At 48.4% G+C, this 24,163-nt stretch overlaps 1 protein-coding gene across 1 annotated transcript in view; it reads left to right on the top strand.

Moving 5' to 3' along the window:
- Positions 1-3,655: 3,655 nt before the first annotated feature.
- Positions 3,656-24,163, top strand: part of ABCC1 (ATP binding cassette subfamily C member 1 (ABCC1 blood group)) — a 107,168-nt gene continuing 86,660 nt past the window's right edge. The window contains exons 1-5 of the mRNA XM_068968395.1: positions 3,656-3,895; positions 4,330-4,506; positions 9,457-9,582; positions 12,217-12,354; positions 13,525-13,650. Coding sequence (XP_068824496.1) covers positions 3,656-3,895; positions 4,330-4,506; positions 9,457-9,582; positions 12,217-12,354; positions 13,525-13,650 — 807 coding nt within the window. The remainder of the gene's footprint in view (positions 3,896-4,329; positions 4,507-9,456; positions 9,583-12,216; positions 12,355-13,524; positions 13,651-24,163) is intronic.

Genomic DNA, 24,163 nt, shown 5'->3' with positions numbered 1-24,163 from the left:
TGGCAGAGATCAAAAGCTTATAATATACTGTAGTTTGGGAAGCAATGACCGTGGTACTTTGTGTGGTGCAGAATAAACTGATGGTACCCATTGGATTCAGCGACCGTTTAAATTTTAAATGCATACACTCTTTAGTCCAGCAGGTCCACGTCTAGAAAGTTATCTTACAAATATGCTTGCTTTGCGTGAAATGAGGCACTTCCTGGATTTATTCACTGCTTCATTGTGAGAGCAGCTTAGTGCCCCATTAGCTGATTATATAAGGTCAAGCCCATCCATACAAAACAGCTGGAGCAAAGGAGGAGGAAATGGGCACAGAGTAGAATAATCTCTCAGATCTGTTCTTCAGAGATGAAAGGATGGTACAGAACAGGGTGTGGAGTATGTTTCTCTCCATCTGATTACAGAAGATATGTATTTATTTTTGTTATAGATGCATAAAATGTTTCCTGGAAGGATATAGAAGAAACGGATGGTGTCGCCTCTAGAGAGAGGGACCATTTGGGGACCAGGAGTGGGAGGTAGCTTGCCACTTCTACCCTTCGTTCAAAAGAAAGGAAGTTAAACTAGTAAAAATAAAGCAAATCTCTGGCACTGACAGAGATCAGTTTCTAATATTAAGGGGAAAAAAGTGAGGTGCCAAACAGGTATGTATTATGGCACCTTCGGGGGGAACAAAGTAGATAAACTGTATTTGGAAGAATAACAATATATTGTTAGGAATATAGGAGTTTTGCCTGTGGGGTAGGAAGGGAGCGCTTTGAGTTCAGGGAGCAAGACTCATTTTTCACAGTGTACCATTTTGGGTAGTTGGGGAAAGTTTAGCACAGAAATGTGTTACCTATTAAAAGTAAATTAATATGAAGAGAGGCCAAGTGGACACATTGGGAAATGGGGCGGGAAAAATTGTAGAAGAAACAGATGGATGAATGCCTGAGTGGACAGGTGGGTGGATGGATGCATGAATCAGTGGGTGGGTAGGTGGGTGGGTGGATCATTGGATGGGTCCATGGGTAGAGGAGGTGGGTGGGTGGATAGATAGGTAGATGGATGAATGACTTGGTGCCTGGATGGGTGGGTGGGTGGGTGGATGGAAGGGTTCACAGATGAGTGGATAATTGTATCTGTGGATGCATGTATAGATGTATAAGATAGAAAATTTATTTGGCTGTGGTGGGGAGGACTAGGTGAGGCCCAGAGGGTCTGGAAGCAGGGTGTGGCTAGCAAGCTACTGCAGCAGTCCAGTCAAGGAGTAATTGGGGCAAGGATCAGGTGATTGAAATGTCTCAAATACGAACCAAGCTTCTTATATAATAGAGAAGTGAAGTGAAAGTCGCTCAGTTGTGTCCGACTCTTTGTGACCCCATGGACTTAGTCATGGAATTCTTCAGGCCAGAATACTGGACTGGGTAGCCTTTCCCTTCTTCAGGGTATCTTCCCAACCCAGGGATTGAACCCAGGTCTCCCACATTGCAGGCGGATTCTTTACCAGCTGAGCCACAAGGGAAGCCCTTCCTAGTAGGGAAGTTATATACATGACTCTATTAAGTCTTGGTATTGTTTTCTTAGTACAAAGGCAAATTCCTTTGGAATGAGTTTTTTCTGGCCAGAATCTGCTTCGTATATAATAACCACCAACAGTTAAATCCCCCTTTTCACCATCATCTTAAGAATTTTAGGTGTGAAATCAATTAAAATAATTAGTCTTTGATATAAACTACTCCTCTCCATGATCAGATAAATTATTTCCAAGGCTGTCTTCCAAGTGCCCAAGTCTACAGAGGCATGAACTTTGTCCTTTTTAGGGCTTCTTTGTGTCTAGAAGTTTCCTAGCTAAATTCCTTTGTCTGTGTTGACCTTTTAAAGTTTATTTTTCAATAATTCCTTTTGCTTGGTTCTGGAAAAATGACCATTTATATCATAGAATAATTACACCTCTGAAGAACCAGTTTGGGTACTTACTTAATACTAGATCTTTCTCTCTCTGTTTTTAAAGTCAATTCTTTTCTTTTTCTGCTTCCTTTTTTTTTTTTTTAACTATCTTAACCATTTTTATACCTAGATAGTGTATTAAAAAGGAAAAACATCACTTTTCTGACAAAGGTCGGTATAGTCAAAGCTGTGGTTTTTCCAGTTGTCATGTATGGATGTGAGAGTTGGACCATCAAGAAGGCTGAATGCTGAAGAATTGATGCTTTTGAATTGTGGTGCTGGAGAAAATGCTTGAGAGTCCCTGGGACAGCAGGGAGATCAAACCAATCAATCCCAAAGGAAATCAACCCTGAATATTCATTGGAAGGACTGATGCTAAAGCTGAAGCTCCAATATTTTGACCCCCTGATGGAAAGAGCCTATTCATTGGAAAAGACCCTGATGCTGGGAAAGATTGAGGGCAGGAAGAGAAGGGAGCGGCAGAGGATGAGCTGGTTGGATGGCATCATTGACTCAGTGGACGTGAGTTTGAGCAAACTCTGAGAGATAGTGAAGGACAGGGAAGCCTAGTGTGCTGCAGTCCATGGGGTTGCAAAGAGTTGGACATGAATGAGCGACCAGTTTTAAGTGTACATCTTAGTAGCATTAGGTATGCTTGCACTGGTACACATCTAGGTCTCTTTTATAAAGCTCAGAACATAGATTTTGATTGATCATCAAATGTAAGATCGTCTGCTTGTTCCCATTACTTTCTATTCTGTAATGTTCTTTGATGTGGCTTTAAAGCTTGCATGGAGTTTTAAGAATCCAGGTTCCTTGGAGTTCCTTGGTGGTCTCTCTTAATCTGATTCTGGGAAGGCTGTTGGAATCAGAGGTGTCTGGAGAGCACACATCCAGCGGTGGGGAGACAGTGCTGTGGGGAGGGGGCTGCACGGGGACTGGCCACTGGACCGCATGAACCTTACCCAAAGACTGGCTCGTCCCTAGTTCCTCCCAATGGTTGCGAAGCGGGAATCTGGGCCCAGTGCTGCCAGACTTTCTGGTTTTTTATTTTTTAAAGAGACACTGGGAATCCAATTTTTATATGAAATTTCCTCATTTTTAAGTGTTGGCAGCTAAACTGAGATTTTGTTTTAAAAGGCATGTTTAAAGTACCAACAATAACTGCAGATCATCTCTGTGGAGTCACCTGTTTCAGACCTCTAATTTTATCCTGCCTAATTATGGTAGAGATAGGAAATTGAAACCCCTGGTTAGGGTAATACCTTTCCCCGAAGTCATATAACAGTTCAGTGGTCAGATCAGGGCTTGAATTAAAATTTCCATTGCAGAAGTCTGAAGGCTGGTTGAAGTTTTTTTCTTGGGCAGATATACCTTCTCTATTTATGTATGTGTTTATATTTTTACCTATTTGGCGTCGTCTGTTATGAAATACAGGTGGCTTCTTAAAAAGATAAAGCAGATTTGTTTCTCAGCCTGGATAGCTTTGTGGTTAAACGCAGGAACTCCAGAATCGAATTGCCTGAGTCTGAGTCAGGCTCCAGGTCTTACCAAATAACAGGATAGGTACTGTGGGATACTGGGAAATCACTGAACCTCTCTGCACTGTAGTTTTCCCTTCTAAGAAAGAAATGATAAAGTAATTATAGAATTAAAGGAGATAATACATACAAAGAACTTAGAATAGGGCCTAGAACACAGAACTGCAATTTGGGTATTATCTATGGTGGTGGTGCTGTTGGTGGTCATGCTGCTGATGACAGTGCTGATGCCAGTGAGAGAGATGGTGGTGCTGATGATGGTGGATGATGGCGATGGTGGTGCTGATGGCGATGCTGATGCCAGTGACAAAGATGGTGGTGCTGATGGTGATGCTGATGCCAGTGATAAAGATGGTGGTGCTGATGATGACTGCTATAGTGATGCTGATGGTGCTGATGAAAGTGATCATGATGTGATCACTGTCATGTGATCACTGATGCATTGATACAGTGATATGGGGATCATAGGGATGGCAAAGAAGAAGAATATTAGAAAGCTCTTAATTCACAGGATTGTAAAGTAGGCATGATCTATGTGATTAAAGGATGACTCGATTTACAGGAGAATACCCTTTAGGAGTCCTTTAAGTGGCAGTCTCCATCTTTTGTACAATAATGGAACCTGCCCATTGTTGTCTCAGGAACTTATTTGTGAGGTAAGGTGAGACATAACCTTCATTTGTCATTCTTTGTTTGAAGTCTTTCTGGCTACTGATCATTCCAGGTTGCCTGTTCTGCCTGGGAGGGCATTATAGTTCTTAAACCCCACAGCAGGTAGCTTTGAACTCTGTGCAGGCCCCTGGTCCATACCCTTGGGGGCGTCCTGTTTACCTGTGCCTGTTGTTTGTGTCCGCAGGAGTGGAATGTCACGTGGAACACCAGCAACCCCGACTTCACCAAGTGCTTTCAGAACACCGTCCTCGTGTGGGTGCCTTGCTCTTACCTCTGGGTCTGCTTCCCCTTCTACTTCCTCTATCTCTCCCACCATGACCGGGGCTACATTCAGATGACGCATCTCAACAAAGCCAAGACTGTGAGTCTCATGGGATTTTACTGTGATGTGCGTATTGGGGGGTGGAGTGTGTGCTGGGGCAGGGGAGACTGCTTGTGAAAACTGACATGGTCCTTCTGCTTAATTGACCCTGAGCTGCCTTTTACTAGGACACAGAATAATAACGTGGTGAATAAAGCCTGGGGCTCTGAATTCAGATGTGGGTTCAGGTGTTGGCGTTGCCACTTATTAGCTATAGGACCTTGAGCAAATTTGTTTCTTCCTTCCAGTTTTATTGAGATATAATTGACAAACAACACTGTATTAAGTGTACAGCACAATGATTTGACTTATATAGATCATGAAATGATTATCGCAGTAAATTTAGTGAACATGCACCATCTCATACAGATACAAAATTAAAGAAATGGGAAGAAATTTTTTTTTAAGACTTTTTTTTTCCTTGAGCAAATTTCTTAACTTCCCTGAGCCTGTTTTCCCATGATTACAGTGGGGGTGATAGAATCTGTCTCACAAGATCATATGGAGGTCTTCTTCCCTGACTCAAGGATGTCTTTTTAATTAAAAAAAAAATTTTTTTTTTATATTGAAATAGTTTCAAACTGCAGAAAAGTTGCAAGGATGATATTAAGTACTCCCTCAGCCCTGAATACCCATTATTTATAGTCACCGATTTTTAACATTTGCCACATTTAACATTTTAACATCTTCTTACTCTCTTTTGCTCTCTCCATATACACACAGTATTTATTTTTTTCTGAATTATTTGAGAAAAGCTAGCATCCACCATGCCTCTTTGTCCCTTCTTCAGTGTATCTTTTCTCAAAGCAAGGATATTCTGTTATGTAACAACAGCACAATTAAATGTAGGAAATTCAACATGGATGCAATACTTTAACAGAAAAAGTAAAAACCACTATGTATATTCCCCTTTTGTCGCTTGTCCCAATTCTGTCCTTTCTGGCATCCCCTCCTCCTCCCCCTCAATTCAGGGTCAGGCATTGCTCTTGGCCACACTGTTTCTTTATTTTTCTATTACTTTGGAAGACCTTTTCACCGTTTTTGTTTTTTTTTTATGATGCTGGCATATTTGGAGAACATGGGCCAGTTAGTTTAGAGTCAGTTCCTCAACTTGGGCTCTTGGGACCATGTTTTCTCACGGTTTGATTCAGTAATGCCTGTCTGGCTGGAGAACTACAAAAGGGCCACGGGGTCCTTCTCTGGGTTATATCTAAGGCCACGTGGTGTCCATCTGCCCCTCATTGATGGGCTTAATTCTGGTCATCTGGTCAGCGAGTCTGTTTCTCCACTATACAGGTGCTCGTATGCCCCTTGTAAGAATGAGCTTTCTGGGGGAGACACGTGAAGGGCATGTATATATCTTGTATATGTGTGTGTATGTGTGTGTGTGCGTTCCACTTTCTCCTCTTACCATGTGTCTCGGTCCTTTATTAAAGCCCCATTTCCCAGGATTGATTTCCATAAGCCCTTGGCAAATAGGTAAACTTGAATGATTTTACCGAAGCTGTCCCCTTGCTTGTGATACCATTGCTCAGACCACATTCCAAGCCCATCTCCCCATGCTGTCTGCTCCCCTGTCTTCAGCTGGATCTGGTGTCTTCCTCTTAGACCTCTAGCAGCACTTTGTACTTTTCATGGAGAGCAACATCTCCCTTTAACATGTAAATCAGAGGACTTCCCTGGTGGTCCAGTGGCTAAGACTCCATGCTCCCAGGGCAGGGGGCCCTGAGCTCAATCCCTTGGGGGAACTAGATCCCGCATGCCACAACTAAGGCCAAGCACAGCCAAAGAAATAAAAATATATTTTTAAAAACTGTAAGATTTTGTCTGTGCCTCGCTGAAAAACACTCTAGTAACTTCTCATCGTAGGGAGTAAAACCTGGACGTCCGCTCAGTGGCCCAGCTTGATCTGGCTCCAGGCTCCTCTTAAGTCACCTCCTGTCACACCCATGGGTCAGGTCACAGCAGGCATGAACCTGCTGAACACATTTCTGCCTCAGGACCTTTGCACTTGCTGTATCCTCTGCCCAAATTGTTCTCTCCCTCAAGTAGTCACTGTTGGCTCTTCACCAGATGTCACCTGATGGGAGAGGCCTTCTCTGACCACCCTATCTTATCTGTTTTATTTCTTCTTCCTGATGGCTCAGACGGTAAAGAATCTGCCTGCAAGGCAGGAGACCCAGGTTCCATCCCTGGATTGGAAAGATCCCCTGGAGAAAGGTGTGGCTACCCACTCCAATATTCTTGTCTGGAGAATTCCATATACAGAGGAACCTGGGGGTGGGCGGCTACAGTCCATGGTTTCATAAAGAGTCAGGCGCCACTGAGCGACTAACATTCTCACTTTTCATGCACTCATTCCTTTCTAGCGTTCAGTTCAGTTCAGTCTCTCAGTCGTGTCTGACTCTTTGCGACCCCATGAATTGCAGCACGCCAGGCCTCCCTGTCCATCACCAAATCCCGAAGTTCACTTAGACTCGCATCCATCGAGTCACTGATGCCATCCAGCCATCTCATCCTGGGTCGTCCCCTTCTCCTCCTGCCCCCAATCCCTCCCAGCATCAGAGTCTTTTCCAATGAGTCAACTCTTCGCATGAGGTGGCCAAAGTACTGGAGTTTCAGCTTTAGCATCATTCCTTCCAAAGAAATCCCAGGGCTGATCTCCTTCAGAATGGACTGGTTGGATCTCCTTGCAGTCCAAGGGACTCTCAAGAGTCTTCTGCATCACCACAGTTCAAAAGCATCAGTTCTTCGGCACTCACCCTTCTTCACAGTCCAACTCTCACATCCATACATGACCATAGGAAAACCCATAGTCTTGACTAGACGAACCTTAGTCGGCAAAGTAATGTCTCTGCTTTTCAATATGCTATCTAGGTTGGTCATAACTTTTCTTCCAAGGAGTAAGCATCTTTTAATTTCATGGCTGCAGTCACCATCAGCAGTGATTTTGGAGCCCCCCAAAATAAAGTCTGACACTGTTTCCACTGTTTCCCCATCTATTTCCCATGAAGTGATGGGACCAGATGCCATGATCTTCGTTTTCTGAATGTTGAGCTTTAAGCCAACTTTTTCACTCTCCACTTTCACTTTCATCAAAAGGCTTTTTGAGTTCCTCTTCACTTTCTGCCATAAGGGTGGGGTCATCTGCATATCTGAGGTTATTGATATTTCTCCCAGCAGTCTTGATTCCAGCTTGTATTTCTTCCAGTCCAGCGTTTCTCATGATGTACTCTGCATAGAAGTTCAATAAGCAGGGTGACAATATACAGCCTTGACGTACTCCTTTTCCTATTTGAAACCAGTCTGTTGTTCCATGTCCAGTTCTAACTGTTGCTTCCTGACCTGCATATAGGTTTCTCAAGAGGCAGGTCAGGTGATCTGGTATTCTCATCTCTCTCAGAATTTTCCACAGTTTCTTGTGATCCACACAGTCAAAGGCTTTGGGATAGTCAATAAAGCAGAAATAGATGTTTTTCTGGAACTCTCTTGCTTTTTCCAAGATCCAGCGAATGTTGGCAATTTGATCTCTGGTTCCTCTGCCTTTTCTAAAACCAGCTTGAACATGAGGAAGTTCACGGTTCATGTATTGCTGAAGCCTGTCTTGGAGAATTTTGAGCATTGCTTTACTAGCATGTGAGATGAGTGCAATTGCGCTGTAGTTTGAGCATTCTTTGGCATTGCATTTCTTTGGGATTGGAATGAAAACTGCCCTTTTCCAGTCCTGTGGCCACTGCTGAGTTTTCCAAATTTGCTGGCATATTGAGTGCAGCACTTTTACAGCATCATCTTTCAGGATTTGAAATCGCTCAACTGGAATTCTGTCACCTCCACTAGCTTTGTTTGTAGTGATGCTTTCTAAGGCCCACTTGACTTCACATTCCAGGATGTCTGGCTCTAGGTGAGTGATCACACCATTGTCATTATCTTGGTCATGAAGATCTTTTTTGTACAGTTCTTCTGTGTATTCTTGCCACCTCTTCTTAATATCTTCTGCTTCTGTTAGGTCCAGACCATTTCTCTCCTTTATCAAGTCCATTGTTGCATGAAATGTTCCCTTGGTATCTCGAATTTTCTTGAAGAGATCTCTAGTCTTTCCCATTCTGTTGTTTTCCTCTATTTCTTTGCATTGATCACTGAGGACGGCTTTCTTATCTCTTCTTGCTATTCTTGGGAACTCTGCATTCAGATGCTTATATCTTTCCTTTTCTCCTTTGGTTTTCGCCTCTCTTTTCACAGCTATTTGTAAGGCCTCCCCAGACAGCCATTTTTCTTTTTTGCATTTCTTTTCCATGGGGATGGTCTTGATCCCCGTCTCCTGTACAGTGTCACGAACCTCATTCCATAGTTCATCACCACTCTATCTATCAGATCTAGGCCCTTAAATCTACTTCTCACTTCCACTGTATAATCATAAGGGATTTGATTTAGGTCATACCTGAATGGCGTTATAGTGTGTATTTCTAGCGTTACACTGTGTATTTTTCGGTTTGTCTCTTGCCTTTTCCATCCACTGGAATCACAGCTCCGTGAAAGCAGTGACTTCGGTCTGTTTTATTCATCATTCTATCCTTCACGTCTGTGGCCCATAGTAGGCCCCCAGTAAATTTTGGTTGGCTTAATATTGTTGGATGAATGGCCATCGTGTGAGGGCCCCCCTGTAGGCCATGGATGTCGATAAGTCGGAGACTGGAGTCTTCAGGTGCTGGGGAGAATAGTGACAGAGTCATGGCGGGGGTGCAGAGGAGACACAGACCGCATGGGGCAGCATGGACACTGGCTCACCCTGCCTAGGACTGGGCTGGATCCCAGAGGATGTGTGCTGTGTCTGAAGACCACAGGTGACGGTTTAGGGGGTAGCTGGTTCCTCCGAGGCTGAGCTTCTTGCAGGGGCGCTGGGAGCAGTTCCAGGGCTGTCCACTGTAAGACGTGCATGCATTTCTCTTCCAGGCCTTGGGATTTTTGCTATGGATCGTCTGCTGGGCAGACCTCTTCTACTCTTTCTGGGAAAGAAGTATGGGCAAGCTCCTGGCCCCAGTGTTCCTGGTCAGCCCAACCCTCTTGGGCATCACCATGGTAAGTAGTGGCTGCCATTTGGAAATGAGATCTTACAGTAGAAATATAGCTGTCTTGGGTGAATTTGGTTTGGTCTTGTTGGGAGGAGGGAGGAAAGGATGATGGAACTAAGGCGTAAAGAATGAGCGGGATGTCAAAGCTGAAGGGGCTAGAGATAGGGAGGATCCAGTGGAGAGACCAGCACGTGCAAATGTCCTGGGGTCAGAGCGGGGGAGATGGAGAGTTGGCCTGTGTGGCTGGGGCAGAGGCAGCGAGGAGGGGCGCAGGGGAGCTGGAAGGGCAGGGGCCCGACTCTGAAGGACCTTGAGCTTCAGGGTGAGCGGGTTTTGTCTTGTTTTTCAGTCCCAGAGTTGGGTTCCAGACCTTTTCTGTGCCACACACCCCTTTCTTCTTTGCCAGTCTGGTCTCAGAATAATGTTCTTAAAATCATAAAACACATAGGCTTGTGGAGGAAACCAGTCATACACACATATGTATATGTATGAAGATCTTAATGAGGTCCGTTTATGTTTTTACTTGAGGTTTATTTTGCATAGGGTTAAAATTCACTCTTTTCCTTGAGCAGTTGATGAGTTTTGATAAACCGATACTGTCAGGTAAGCACCATGCACACAATAGAGATTCACGGCAACACAACAATTCATAGCCCCCGAAAGCTCCCTCTTGCTGCCCCTGCCCTCCCCCACTCCCCCACTCCCACTGTGTTTTCTGCCCCTGTGACTTTGCCTTTTCCAGAAAATCATGTGCATGGAACCATGCAAGCTGGAGCAGTTGGAGTCCGACTTCTCAGCCTCTGCTGTTCCAAAGACCTTTATTTTATTTTATTTTTTTCCACAGTTGCTCAGTGTGTTTGATTGTATAGACTGGCTGAATTCTTCAGTTGCAGGACATTTGGGCTGGGAAACCAGTTATCTTTAATCATAGTGTGCAAAAGAGTAAACAGCAAAAACATATGGGCTTCTTTATTAGTGCATCTCAAATCAGGGTCCACCAGCAGGTGTGATACCTCCTTAATTTCCAGACAGCAACGCAGCGTCCATGGTAGTTGGAGGAGAGGCCTTTCGCTTTTTGTTTTCGGGTATGACTTCTAGTGGTGACAGAGCCCCGGGCACTGCTGATGCCATTGCGCTTTGTTGCTTTCAGTTGTCATTGGTGGTGCTGATGAGGGAAAGCGAAGCTATGATTGTTTCTCGTCCTAGTTCATGGACCCCCTGGCTTCTATCCAGAGCCTCATGGACTCTGGGTTAAAACCCCTCACCCGAAAGGGAAAGGTGTGGCATGGCAGGCTGTGCTTATTTAAGAGCTGAGCATGGTGAGAATGGGTTGTGAGCAGGAGTAGAAGCTGGGAGGCCAGTAGGGGCCCAGGGGCACCTGGACCAGGGGGATGGAGGCTGAGACCAGAGTGAGCGGTGGGTGAACTGAGGGTGGCCTTGGTGGCAGAGCCAGGTGCATTGCTGATGGCGAGATGCAGGGAGGGAGGGAAACGAGAGGACCGGGGAGGACAGGTGAGGACAGACATCCAGGTTTCTGGCAGCTAGGGGCTGAGGGGCAGTGCCCTGGGTGCCCATAGCTCCTTGGGAATCGGGTTCATGACTGTGACCAGCATTGGGGTCTGCCTTCAGAGGGCTGTCTGCGGAAGGGCGGAGGCATCTCCTTCTTTCAAGGAAAAGTGGTTTCATTGTTCTTTCTCCTTGATCACTGCTGCTGCTGCTAAGTTACTTCAGTCACGTCCGACTCTGTGCGACCCCATAGACGGCAGCCAACCAGGCTCCCCCATCCCTGGGATTCTCCAGGCAAGAACACTGGAGTGGATCACTGAGTCAGGTGTAAAATGGAAGTCATAGCTCAAGAGTACCAGGAAATGAATACCCCCCACCAGTGTCATTCTAATAAAGTTCCCTGAAGACAACTATGTATCTGTCTGTAGCAGGTTAAATACGTTTCCTAATCTGCAAACTAGGAAAACAGGTTGCACTGAGTCAGTGCAGGTGAGTGCGTCCTAGGAGGCGGAGGAAAGAGAGGCTCAGTAAAGGAGAGCGGTTACCACTGCTGCCCGAGGCAGACGAGCCCACTGCATCAGGCTGGACTTCCTTCTCTAAATCGGGGTGGCGCACAGCCTGTTTTTGTAAATAAAGTTTTATTGGCAGGTGACCATATCTACTCTTCCCTGTCTCATGTGAGGCTGGTTTCATGGCTACAGTGCAGATTGGAGTGGTTGTGAAAGAAACTCCATGGTCCACAAATCCTAAGATATTTACTCTCTGGTCCTTTAAGAAATCTGCCGATTTCTGTGATAAACTGAGCTCCCCGCCTGTGCCACCCCCCAACCCACCCCCGCCCCCAGCTTTTCCATCCCATCCTGGATCTTGTTAAATTCTCATGGCTTTCGAGATGAATACTGTTGTCACCTCCGTTTTGCAGATGAGGCAGCAGAGGCTCAGAGAGGTTTGGTGACATGCCCAAGGTCACCCAGCGAGGCGAGAGCAGAGCTGGGACTGAAGCCAGGCCATTCTGCTACCACTGTCCTGGGGGCAGCCCTCCTCCGGGCCCTGTATCTGCCAGGCCCCAGACTGGGGAGGCCGTGGGGACCTGACCTTCTACTGACAGCTCTTGTTGCATGCTTCTCTCTTCCAGCTGCTTGCTACCTTTTTAATTCAGATCGAGAGAAGGAGGGGAATCCAGTCCTCAGGGATCATGCTCACTTTCTGGCTTATAGCCCTACTGTGTGCCCTTGCCATCCTGAGATCCAAAATCATGACTGCCTTAAAAGAGGTAAGTGTGACCTCGTTCCATGTCTTCCTTTGGCAGCGCCCGGGAGATGCCTGTTCCTTCTGACTCGTGTGGAAACCATGCAGTTCCTTGGGAACCAGAGAATGGCTACCATGTGGGTCTGGCTTCTTCCCTGGGAATTTCCCTCCCCCTGATGCAACCTTTGTTCTAGAAGCTTCTTTCCTCCAAGCCCCATTTGTGTCTCTGTCGGGGCAGGAGCAGCAGGCGGATGCGCACCATGCAGATGCGCACCATGCTTTGAGCCTCCGTCAGTGGTGACAGCCGAGCAGGTCGGCTCTCCATGTGTTTTGTCTGGAATGCAGCCGTGTGCGGAGTGGTATTTGCAGGGCGACTGCCCCTGGGGGGCCCGGGACTGGTTCCTACGTTGCGTTGGTGCCACTCCAGCTGGGAAGTGGCCCTTGTTGCTGCTCCTAGGAGTTGTGAAGAGCGGGTCATTTCAGACTGTCCCGCTGTTCCCTGCACCTTCGGGCTAATTGGAAGCTGGCGTTAGGCAAAGTGAGCAGGAGTGACCAAACGTTTATTGAGCACCTGTGGTGTACATTTCAGGCCGTCTTTAATAGTGATGGCGGCTGCCATTTGTTGAGTTCGTGTTTTCAGAGTGCTAGGCCGGGGACTGAGTCTTTTTTGTGAATAATCTTAACTGCCATCTCACAGTCACCCTGGCAGGGTGTCTCAGCCTCAGCAGGGATTGGTGTTTGGGGCCCGAGTCTTCCTTTTGTTTTGGGGGAGGGCTGTCCTGTGCTTTGCAGGATGTTTAGGGGCCATGCCAGTAGCCCTCCCACCCCCGAACAGAAATGTCTCCAGAAACTGCCAGATGTTCACTGGAAGGCAAAGTCGCCCATCCTGTTGAGAACCCCTGATCTGTTTGTAGGTGGGGAAACTGAGGCACAGAGAGGTTAAGTAAGCTGATCAAGCCCCATGGCCATGGCCAGTGTGAGCTGAGCCAGGCCTTGAAGGTAGGTCTGATCCACTCCCAAGCCTGGGGCTCCTCCCCAGGTCAGCTGCCCTGACCAGGCAGGGTGGACCACACCATGATGTAAACACCTGTCTTCTGTTATCTTGAAGGGGAGATAACCCGGAAGATAACCCGGCCCCTGCAGCTGCTTCTAGAAAGTGATCTTTTCTCCTTCTCCTCCTTCCCCTCCTGTGCAGGATGCCCAAGCTGATGTCTTTCGCGACGTCACCTTCTACATTTACTTTAGCCTCGTGCTGATCCAGCTCGTGTTGTCCTGCTTCTCCGACCGCTCGCCCCTGTTCTCCGAAACCATCAACGACCCCGTAAGTGTGATCGCAGATGAGCACAGAGACACGCATGTGTGCATGTGGGTGTGTGCAGAAGACACAGTATAGCTCACATTGATATGAGCCAGTACCGTCCATCTGGGAACTCATCCTGTCTTCCCCAAACACTTGGCCATAGGTAACGTCTTCCTCCCCGCTTTACCAATGGAAAAACTGAGCCGCAGACGTGGCTGGAGGGTACTTAAGGAGGCTGTCCCATTCATAGTTGTAAACAGCTGTGTCTTCCAGCCCGTTTGGTGGGCGTAGTGGTTTTAGACAGTACGGATGAACGTTTAAATATCAGGAAATTCCACAGGCCTTCTTAACTGTCCAGGTTTTCTAGAAAAGTGATCTGGCGGCACCAGTGCCGTTACTCCACATGTGAGCGGTCGGCCGGCGCTGAGGCACGTGGCCCTGGTTTCCTGCCTCAGTCCTCACTGCCCACTGGTGTGTTAGCCAGGCTTGCTCCTCTCACCTGCGTATGTGCCTGGCCCCTGGAGGATTTGAGTTTGAGACCCTTGGTCTCCTGCACGAGTTTGAGGAAAATGCTGCTTGTGCAGAAGTGTATCAGTGGGCAGGGTGGGGGTGGCTGCTCTTCTGCTGGTAGGAGGAAAGAGAACGTGGCTGTTTATCACCCTGGTCCTTCTTTCTTCCTCCTCACTTCCCTCCATCCTATTTTCCTTCCTCCTCCCCTGCACTCCCTTCTTCCATCCAGGCTGAGTGCCAGGCTCTGATCTGGGCACAGGGCTGTAGCAGTGAATAAAGCAGAATTCTTGCCACTTGGAGCTCATGTTTTCATGGGCAGGGGCACAAACAGTAACCCAGGACCCAAGTATATATATCCTACCAGTTAGGTGGTGGTTAAAGCTGTGAAGAAAAACGCAAAGAAAGGAGGGGGAGATGATGGTTGGGGGTTGTGTGTGGTTCTGATAAAAGCAATCAGGGAAGCCCACCTCACCCCATCCCCCCAGGAAACCTCACTGGAGCAGAGACCTGAAGGAGTGAGGGAGCCAGGCAGGCAGGTGCCCAGGGGGAGAGGTTTCAGGCAGAAGGGTGGCCAGTGCGAAGGCCCTGGGGCAGGGCTGCCGTGAATGTCACCATCACAGCAGGAAAGGCCAGAGCAGCTGGAGCCGGCAAGAGGCAGGAGGAGGCTGGGGATGGCCTCCGAGAGGTGGGACAGTCACTTCCGGGCCTGGTGAGCTGTTTGGATTTTGTTCCAAGAGGGATGGGGAGCCTTTGGAGCAATCATCTGATGCTTTGTTCATGGTTAGTCAGCTGCTAATGGGTGAAATTGCAACAGGAGCAGTTTTCGGCTGTGGTTCTGTGGGGTTTGTCCTGGACCTCAGCAAAAGGCTGTGGCCGCTTTTATGGGGTGATGAAAGGACCTGGCGGGGGGGCATCAGCTCAGAGGAAGCAGTGATGCTCCAGTGTGAGCTTTAGAAACTGGGGAGCATGTCCCATCCTAGGAGAGGCCCTGTTCTGCCATCTCCCTGCTCTAGGAGGAGCTGGATTGGAGAAATTAGCAAAGTGTGTGTGTGTGTTCATGTATGTATGATGTGTGTACATGTACATGTATGCATGTGGATGTGTGTGAATGTGGGCATTTGTGTGTTTTTGTGGGTTTGTGTGTGTGTGTTGTGTACGTATAAAGTTCACAAGGGCAGCAGCCATGCGTGGGCACCAGGGGATCCAGTCCCTCCCTGGCACAGAGGAGGGGCTCAGATGTCTCCGGCTCTCACGTCTGCTGTTGATCGGTGTTGGTGTGCATGAGTGTGGGTAGATATCGGGCTCTTCTGTGGAGCTGGGGATCACAAGGAACAAGCCACAGCCCCCTGAAGGGCTGCAGGCCCTGGGGTGCTCGGGGGGTAAACTGAGCCCGTGGGAGGCAGACAGGCCCACTTGTGGATCTTCCAATTCTTCAGGCTCGCTATGGACTGTTGCTGATGCTTTATGGGGAATTACTGTTTTCTGGTCCCCTCTGGGATCCAGATAAAATTCCCTTCCCTTCTCTCCTGGGTGTGTGCGCTCTGGGGTGACTCACAGAGCTGACTTCCTCCTCCCATTGAACTTCCTGCAGTTCCGGGGTGTGGGGCCTGGCCTGCCACCCTGGGGACTTAGAGCCTCAGTCTGATGGTGGAGGCAGTGTGGTAACAGGAGGAGAGACTCGTTTTGGAGGCAGGCAGACCCTGGGCTTAATTTCACCTGTGTCCGTTTATCCCTTGAGTAGATATTTCTTAGGTACCGGTTGTATATGGTGCTTGGTTCTGGGACACAGCAGTGTGTGAAAAGATGTCGTCAGTGCCCTGCTGGGCCTATTTGTTAGCCTAACACACCCACCCTGAATTTAGTGGCACAGGATTGCAACAGCCCTTCATTAGGAGGTTTCACAGGCCTGGGCATTGGCTGGGCTCAGCTGTGTGGTTCTCACCGAGGGTCTCTTCTGCAGTCGTGGTTGGAGAGCAGCTGGAAGGCTTCCAGGCTCACAGGTCATGTGGTTAGTGCTGGCCCCTGGCTGAAGGCCCCACGTGGTCTCCTCCCAGCTGCCAGGGCTTCCTCACAGCCTGGCAGCTGGTCTGCAAGAGTGCGTATTCCGAGAGTGAACTCTAGACCTGGGAGTGGCCAGGTCTCATTGTAGGACCAGTATGTGAGATGGCAGGTGATGCCTGGCTGTCTTTGAAAAATACTGTCTACCTCTCGCCCCCAAGGAAGCTTACCATCCTATTAGGCAGATCAGCCAACCACAATTGAGATGAAGACTGAGGATCAAGTTATGTGACTTTTGGATTTGACTTTGAGCGAGTCACTCCTTTCAGGACCTTAGCATCCCATCCTTGAAAACGGGTTGAGGCTCAGTTTGATGCCAGCTGCCCCCCACCACCCCCCACCCCGATCCACCCCCACCCCAGAGCCGAGGCCTGTGACCTGGGAGGAGGACGTGTCAGGTGACACCTCTGCTGTCCCCTTGTCACTCTCCGGGCTGGCATCATGGTGGAGCGGGGAAGGTGGTACCGGTCCAGCCCCGGTCCCTGTCCCGTTCTCCGAGCAGCCGTCACAAGTCGCCTGTCCTCAGCGAGAGTGGTCAGCCAAGCCCAGGGTCAGGTGCTGTCCTGCTCTCCCTGCTGAGTCACCGAGTGCCGTCCTCCCCAGCTGGCCCTGTGCCCGATGTGTGACTCAGAGCCGTGTCCTGGCCCGGCTTCCCGGCGGGGCTGTTCCCCTCCACGTGCAGGCCTAGGGCCCAGGCCTTGGGGGCTTTCTGGGGCTCCTGCCTGTCCCCAGCATCGGATCCTTTGATCTTCTGGCCCTGAGGCTACTGCTTAGGGCGTGGGGTCAGGGTTGCCATCAGCAGTTGGGGGCATCAGGAGCAAATGTGGCAGGTTGTGGACCGCCTCCACTCCCCAACCCCGCCCTGCCGCCGCCACTTCTCACAGTGGGGGTCCTCAGACCGGCAGCATTAGCAGCACCCCCAGATGCACATTTGAAATGCAGTCTCAGGCCTGCTGAGTCCCGCTGAGTCGGGGTCTCATTTTCACAAGATCCCCGGCTGGTTCATGGTGGAAAAGCACCAGGTTAGCACATTCTTAAAAATTACTCAGCTCATTTGGTGGAAGAGGTATTTTTAGTCCTGTTTCATAAATATGGAATATTTTACACGGAGCGTTTCAAACCTGCAGAAAAGTTGGAAGACGCAGTGAGTACTTGCCATCTACCTGCCAGCTAGATTGCTAAAAGTTAACATTTTGCTAAACTTGTTTTTATCACGTATCTGTCTAGCCAGCCAGCCGGCTAAGATTTTTGGTATTTAAAACTGACCTTGAAATAACATCAGTATCCTTCATCCGCACACTTAACCATGCGAATCATTAGCCAGAACTCAATATCTCTTTATGGTTCTATTTTGGGTTTTTTTTTTTTTTTTTCTTCCTTCAAGTAAATTTACATAGTGACATTCCTGAATCTTAAGTTACCCATTTGATGAGTTCTGACAAATGATAACTCAAACTCCTGGAGCCCCAGGAAGTCCCCTCCTGTTCCTTCATGCCAACCCTACCCCTTGCAGCCCAGAGGCCACTGCTAGGCGTAGACTGTTAATGAGAGCATGGAAAACTCCCATTTGTAATTCCTTTCTCTACCGTTTAGTACTTCATTGTGCCAGGGGCTCTGCTGGGCTCTGAGTACCTAGAAATGAACAGACCTTGACCACCCCAAAGGAGAGATGGAGGAGGAGGCAGAGGGCCAATAAGCCAGCACTGTGGGATGGACAGAGGGTTCCCAGGCAGGGAAGTGCTGGGGGCTGTGGAGGAGCAAGGAGCCAGTGGTCCTGAAGTCAGCCCGGGGCCCCAGAGCCGGCATCCAGACGAGGGGATGCCTCTGGCCAGTAGGTTGAAGGCTGGAGGATGGATGGGAAGGTTCTCCTGCTGGTGGAAGCAGCATGTCCACAGGCCCAGCAGTGTGATGGAATCTGTGGCTGTTTGGGAACTGCATGGCCTTGTGCTTGGCCAAGTTAGGGGAGCCAGGGAGCTGAGCATGAAAGATCAAGGGTAGAATTGAGTGTCACCATATGGACTTGGAATTATAATCCGAGGGAAAGTTTCTCAGCTGGAGGCGAGTGACACACTCAGGTTGGAAGATCCCTCTTCTTTTGGACGATCCCTCTGGCTGAAAGGAGGGTGCAGGAGGCTGGTGGCACCTAGGAAACCATTACCGGAGCCCAGGCAGATTGAGAGGAACGCTGGCCCGAAGAGTGACCCTGTTCAAAAGCCGCGGAAGGAAGACGGACAAGTTCCTGGGGAAAGCACACGTGGTGTGTGTCTGCCATGGTAGAAGAAACCGTGGTCCTGAGCCTGGAGGAGATTTGCGTAGCTGAGAAGCAGCAGAACGAACCAAGAACACCAGTGTTACACACTGTATCACCGGATTTCTTACTGTCAGACATTTGGGTGGTTCTAATCAATAATAATAATAGCAGCCTTGGGTTAATAAAATTAACTTATTTAATCCTCACTGCAACCCAGCATTGAGGTGGAATTATGAGTCTCCCCCCATTTTACAGATGGGAACGCTGAGGTTCAGGGTGGTGTAGTGTCACCTAAGTTCATAGGGCTGGATCGGGGGGTGAGCCCTTCACACCTGAGCAGGCATCAGCATCACCTGGAGGGCTTGTTACAACTCAGATCATTGCTGGGTCCCCCCTGCCCCCCAGAGCTTCTGAGTCGGTCGGTCTGGGTGGAGCCCAAGGCTTTCTGTTTCTGACAAACCCCCAGGCCCGCAGATGCTGGTGATGCGGTGGGGTCTGAGAACCTCTGGTCCGAGCCACACTGCTGCCATGCATCTCTTACTGCTGGGCATTTAGGCATGCCGAGTTGGAATCCTTGGCAGAAAACTGAACTAAAAAGCAGAATCAAAACCAGAAAGGGCGGGGGTGGGGGGGGCACCCAGAGAGTTTCTGATGGAAATAGCTGAGGGCTGAGGGCCCCAGACAGGGTCCTTCGAGCGGCCCCTGTGAGGGCATGGGAGACCAGTTCCCAGAGCCAGCGCCTGGGGCTGTTGTACCAAATTAGTTTAAACCTCCCGTGCCAGGTAAAGATGCCAAAGAACAGCTCCCTCTGTATGAACAGCTTATTCCTTCCTCTTCATCCACCTTCAGCTGGGGCCTGAGTTAATCTCGTTTTCACTGAACGGGGGATTGGTCATTAATAAGCTTCCTTCCTCCTGGGACAGGAGTTCCTCCGTTTCAGTCTCAGAGGCCCAGAAGCCCCGAGCCAACATCCTTGCCTTCTCCACTTTGTGGATTAGACCAGAAAAGCTTTGCTTTGTTTCAGCTGAATGAAGTGCTGCTTGGATCCTTGGCCAGCAGCCCTCCTTTTTTTTTTTTTCTTCTTTAATGATCAGTTCTTGATTACTTCAGACCTCTGATTATGTTATCACGTAAGGCCTCTCACTCGTGTCAGATAGGGACTTCCAGAAACCGGCTCCCAAATTACGTAATTTCTTGTCTGGTGATGGGACTCGGTGTCTGCCCAGTGTGATCTGAAAGTCTGTGTCTGAATCCAGGGGGAGGGAGCAGGGCTGGGGAGAGGAATTTTGGGAGACTCCTGGATGCTGCAGCTTAAAAACTGCAATGCTCATGTTGCTGACCCAGACTCAACTGCATCTGGGCTGGGGGGAAGGTGGGGTTGGCTCTCCCAGGGTAGGATTTGTACTAGCCAGAGTGAGCAGGAATCTCTGCCCCTGGGCCGTCACGCCTTGTGGTCTCAGGTAGGACTCCATCTGGGCACAGTTGGGTATAAAGGGGTTGAATTCATCTCCACTTATGCAGCCTTCTCCCTTCCCCCACCCCCAGTTTTATTGAGGAATATTTAACTTACATCCCTGATTTAGCTTAAGGTGTGCAACATTGATGGTTTCATATACGTATATTGTGAAATGATTACTATAGTAGGTTTATTTACCATCTGTTGTCTAATACAGATAGAATAAAAGGAAAAGAAAAAAGCAGGGGTTTTTTTGGGCTGATCTACACCAACCAGAATCCTTGCGTGGCTTACAGAATCTTAGTTCCCCAACCAGAGGTTGAACCCAGGCCCTCAGTGAAATCATATTGGACCTCCAGGGGATTCCCCCCAAAAGCAGCTTTCCTGGTGGCTCAGATGGTAAAGAATCTGCTTGCAATGCAGGAGACCCAGGTTCAATCCCTGGGTTGGGAAGATCCCCTGGAGGAGGAAATGGCAACCCACTCCAGTATTCTTGCCTGGAGAATCCCATGGACAGAGGAGCCTGGCGGGCTACAGTCTATGGGGTTGCAAAGAATCAAACACGACTGAGTGACTAACACTAAACTTATAAATGTTGAGACCAAGACTGAATGCTTCCACCTCTCCTTCCTCATCCTCTCCTCCCAGTTTTATCATACGTTAAATTATATCAGTAACTAGTGTTTCCAGCATTATAGCAATTGTAAATATTTTTCACTTGCAGAACCGACTGGAGTCCTATGTCTACGTGTCCTTTTTTAAACCGAAAGTATAATTGACCCACAACACTGTCAGTTCTAGATACACATCATAGTGATTCACTGTTACTATATGTTTACAAAACTATCGTTATAAGTCTGCTGCTGCTGCTAAGTCGCTTCAGTCGTGTCTGACTCTGTGCGACCCCGCAGATGGCCTCCTACCAGGCTCCTCTGTCCCTGGGATTCTCCAGGCAAGAACACTGGAGTGGGTTGCCATTTCCTTCTCCAATGCATGACAATAAAAAGTGAAAGTGAAGTCGCTCAGTCGTGTCTGACTCTTAGCGACCTCATGGACTGCAGCCTACCAGGCTCTTCCGTCCATGGGATTTTCCAGGCAAGAGTACTGGAGTGGGGTGCCATTGCCTTCTCCACATTATAAGTCTAGGTTGCTTCATTCTTTTTTTTTTCTTAAACCTTATTTTAATACCCTCCTCACCCCTCAAATTGGGACAGACCAGAACAGTCTGGGCTGGGTTTAATTTTAAATTAATACACATTTTTTTTTTGTCATTGTTTAAATCAACAGTGTAAGGGGTTATCCTTGGAAAAAGTGAAACCCACGTTAACAAAAGACATCATGGAAGAACTCCACTTAGTGATTCACTGGCTACTTAAAAGTCTCCTTGCTGTTCTCTGAAACTCTGCATTCCATTGGGTATATCTTCCCCTTTCTCCCTTGCCTTTCACTTCTCTCCTTTTCTCGGCTATTCGTAAGGGCTCCTCAGACAACCACTTTGCCTTCTTGTGTTTCTTTTTCTTGGGGCTGGTTTTGGTCACCACCTCCTATACAGTATCACCAACCTCTGTTCACAGTTCTTCATGCACTGTGTCTACCAGGTCTAGTCCCTTGAATCTATTCGTCAGCTCCACTATATAATCATAAGGAATTTGATTTAGGTGATATCTGAATGGCCTAGTGGATTTCTGTACTTTCTTCAGTTTGAGCCTGAATATTGCAATAAGATCTGTACAGTCAAAGCTGTGGTTTTTCCAGTAGTCATGTATGGATGTGATAGTTGGACCATAAAGAAGGCTGAGCGCTAAAAAATTGATGCCTTTTAAATGTGGTGCTGGAGAAGACTATTGAGAGTCCCTTGGATAGCGAGGAGATTAAACCACTCTATCCTAAAGGAAATCAGTCCTGAATATTCATGGGAAGGACTGATGTTGAAGCTGAAGCTCCAGTACTTTGGCCACCTGCTGTGAAGAACCGACTCATTGGAAAAGACCCTGATACTGGGAAAAATTGAGGGCAAAAGGAGAAGGGGGTGACAGAGGATGAGATGGTTGTATGGCATCATGGACTCAATAAACATGAGTCTGAGCAAACTCAGAGAGAGAGTGAAGGACCAGGAAACCTGGCGTGCAGCAGTTCATGGGGATGCAAAGAGCTGGACTTGACTTAGCGACTGAATGGTAACAACAGCTTACAAGTTGGACTTATCCATGCAGTGGAAAGAGGCTTTGCCCAGACTCACTCAAGCCCAGTTAGTTCCAACCAGGCCCTGGAACTAAAAAGAGCAAGAAGAGAGGGGATTGCTTCTTTAGAATGAGGGCAGAAAAAGAAGCTCGCCAAATAAGATGCTACAGCTTTCCTCCTAAGGACTTGGGGGAAAGGAGGCAGGAACTTAGAGGGAAGGCTTGGAGATGCAACATTCCATCCTGCGCTGTTTCATTCCTGATCCACATCCAGGCTTGCCTGATTTCAAAGGAATGGCAGGATTTATGAGGCCCCTGGGCGTATAAGTCTGACACGCTAAGAGTTTGCACTGGGGTCTCTATGCAGGTTAGAAAAAGGCACCTGGGGAGCTCCCTGGCAGCTCAATACTTAGGACTCTGTGCTCCCACTGCAGAGAGCATGGGTTCCATCTCTGGTTTAGAAACTAAGATCCTACATGCCGTGTGGTGCAGCCAAAAAGAAAAAAAAAATTTTTTTTAATTAGGAAAAGGTGTCTGGCCCCCCTGGGTGGGTGAATTTGAGAAAGGCCCTGCGTCCTTCCTGCTAATGCAGTCCCCCCTCCCTCATGCCCCCCTGGCCCCCAGGTCCAGGCACCGGCTGAACTTCAGCCCTCACTTGCCCCCTTGGCTGGGCATCTTTGTGCAGGGCTGACCCTGTGTTGATGGCCAAGACTGAAAGAAGCTGCATTTGAGCTCCAGTTCCTCTCCTTAAGAATCCCCATCTTTAATGTCATGAGGTCTGATGTAAGCAGGGGTTAGCCAACTTCTTCTGTAAAGAGGCAGATGTTAGACAGTTGTAGACTACACGGTCTTTGTTACAAGTACTCAGTTCAGCTGTAGCTCGGAAGCAGATATGGACAGTACGGAAATAAATGGGCATCACCATGTCCAAATAAAACTATTTTGTAAGCGGCCGGACTGTGGGCCTGAGTTTGCCAATCTTGACATGAAACATCTGCTTGGTATGTCAGGGTCTGCAGGAAACAGACTTGTTACTGAGGTTACCATTAGTATTAATGTTAATACTGCTAATGTCATCGCTTGAGCTTTTTGCTCTGCGCCAGGAACTGTCCTGAGTACTTCGCAGGCTTTATTTCATTTAATCTCACCATCACCAAGTAACATGGCCAGGCCCCTCAGTCAGTAAGTGGCAGGGCTGGGATTCAAACCTCCTTCCAATCACCTTGCTCCATGTTGCTTCACCTCTGGGCGCCTCCTACCCTGGTACCCGCCCTCTCCCTCCCCACCCAGGCCCCTTGTTTCGTTGTTGTTCTCCTCATAGCTCTGACCATTTATCTTTGTGTATTTATTTGCATCTTGGTTTGCTTACTGTCCTGGAGGCGGTACAGAGCGAGGACCTCACAGGCTGGTCTTGGATATAATGATATTTAGCCATCTGGCATATAAGCAGGTCCGCCCTCAGTATTTGCCTAAGAAATAAATGAGTCACTGTCCCAAGCGTCTCCTCCTCTCTCTGCCAGCATTTTACAGGGGCAGGAACTAGGCGATATTTAAAGTGCATTTGTAACTCTTTGATAACCTGCCCACTTCCCGGGGTGGGGGGAAAAAAAAAAAGAAAGCCTGCAAAGCAAATACCACCACCTCCTCCGGGAATAATGCTGCGGCCTTGGGTTGGAAAAATTGCAGCTTCCACGCTGTCCCAAGGACCTCGTTCCTCCTGGGAGTCTGCTGGGGGAGGCTGAGCAGTGTGTCTCACCTGACTCCCATTTCCCAGGTGTGAAAACTGAGACTCTGGGGTGAAAAGACTTGCCCAGGGCCATGCAGGTAGAAAGTGCAGGGTTGGGGGATTCAAACTCAGGACCATGTGGCTTTTGGTTGGTTCGGAATGTCGGTCTGTGGGCCAGCTGCATCTGATGAAAGCTACCCTGATGGCCAGGGTCCCGCCCCCAGAGAGGGTGATGTAGTTATTCAGGGCACCTGTGCTTATGACGCTCCCCAGGTGACTCTGGGACAGGTAGGACTAGTGAAGCCCGGTGGTTCTCGGCTCAGGCTTCATATTTGACTCATTGGGGAAGATTT

Source organism: Capricornis sumatraensis, chromosome 3, assembly GCF_032405125.1.
Source record: "Capricornis sumatraensis isolate serow.1 chromosome 3, serow.2, whole genome shotgun sequence".
Taxonomy (NCBI): Eukaryota; Metazoa; Chordata; class Mammalia; order Artiodactyla; family Bovidae; genus Capricornis; species Capricornis sumatraensis.
This window is presented reverse-complemented; position numbering and strand designations above follow the sequence as displayed.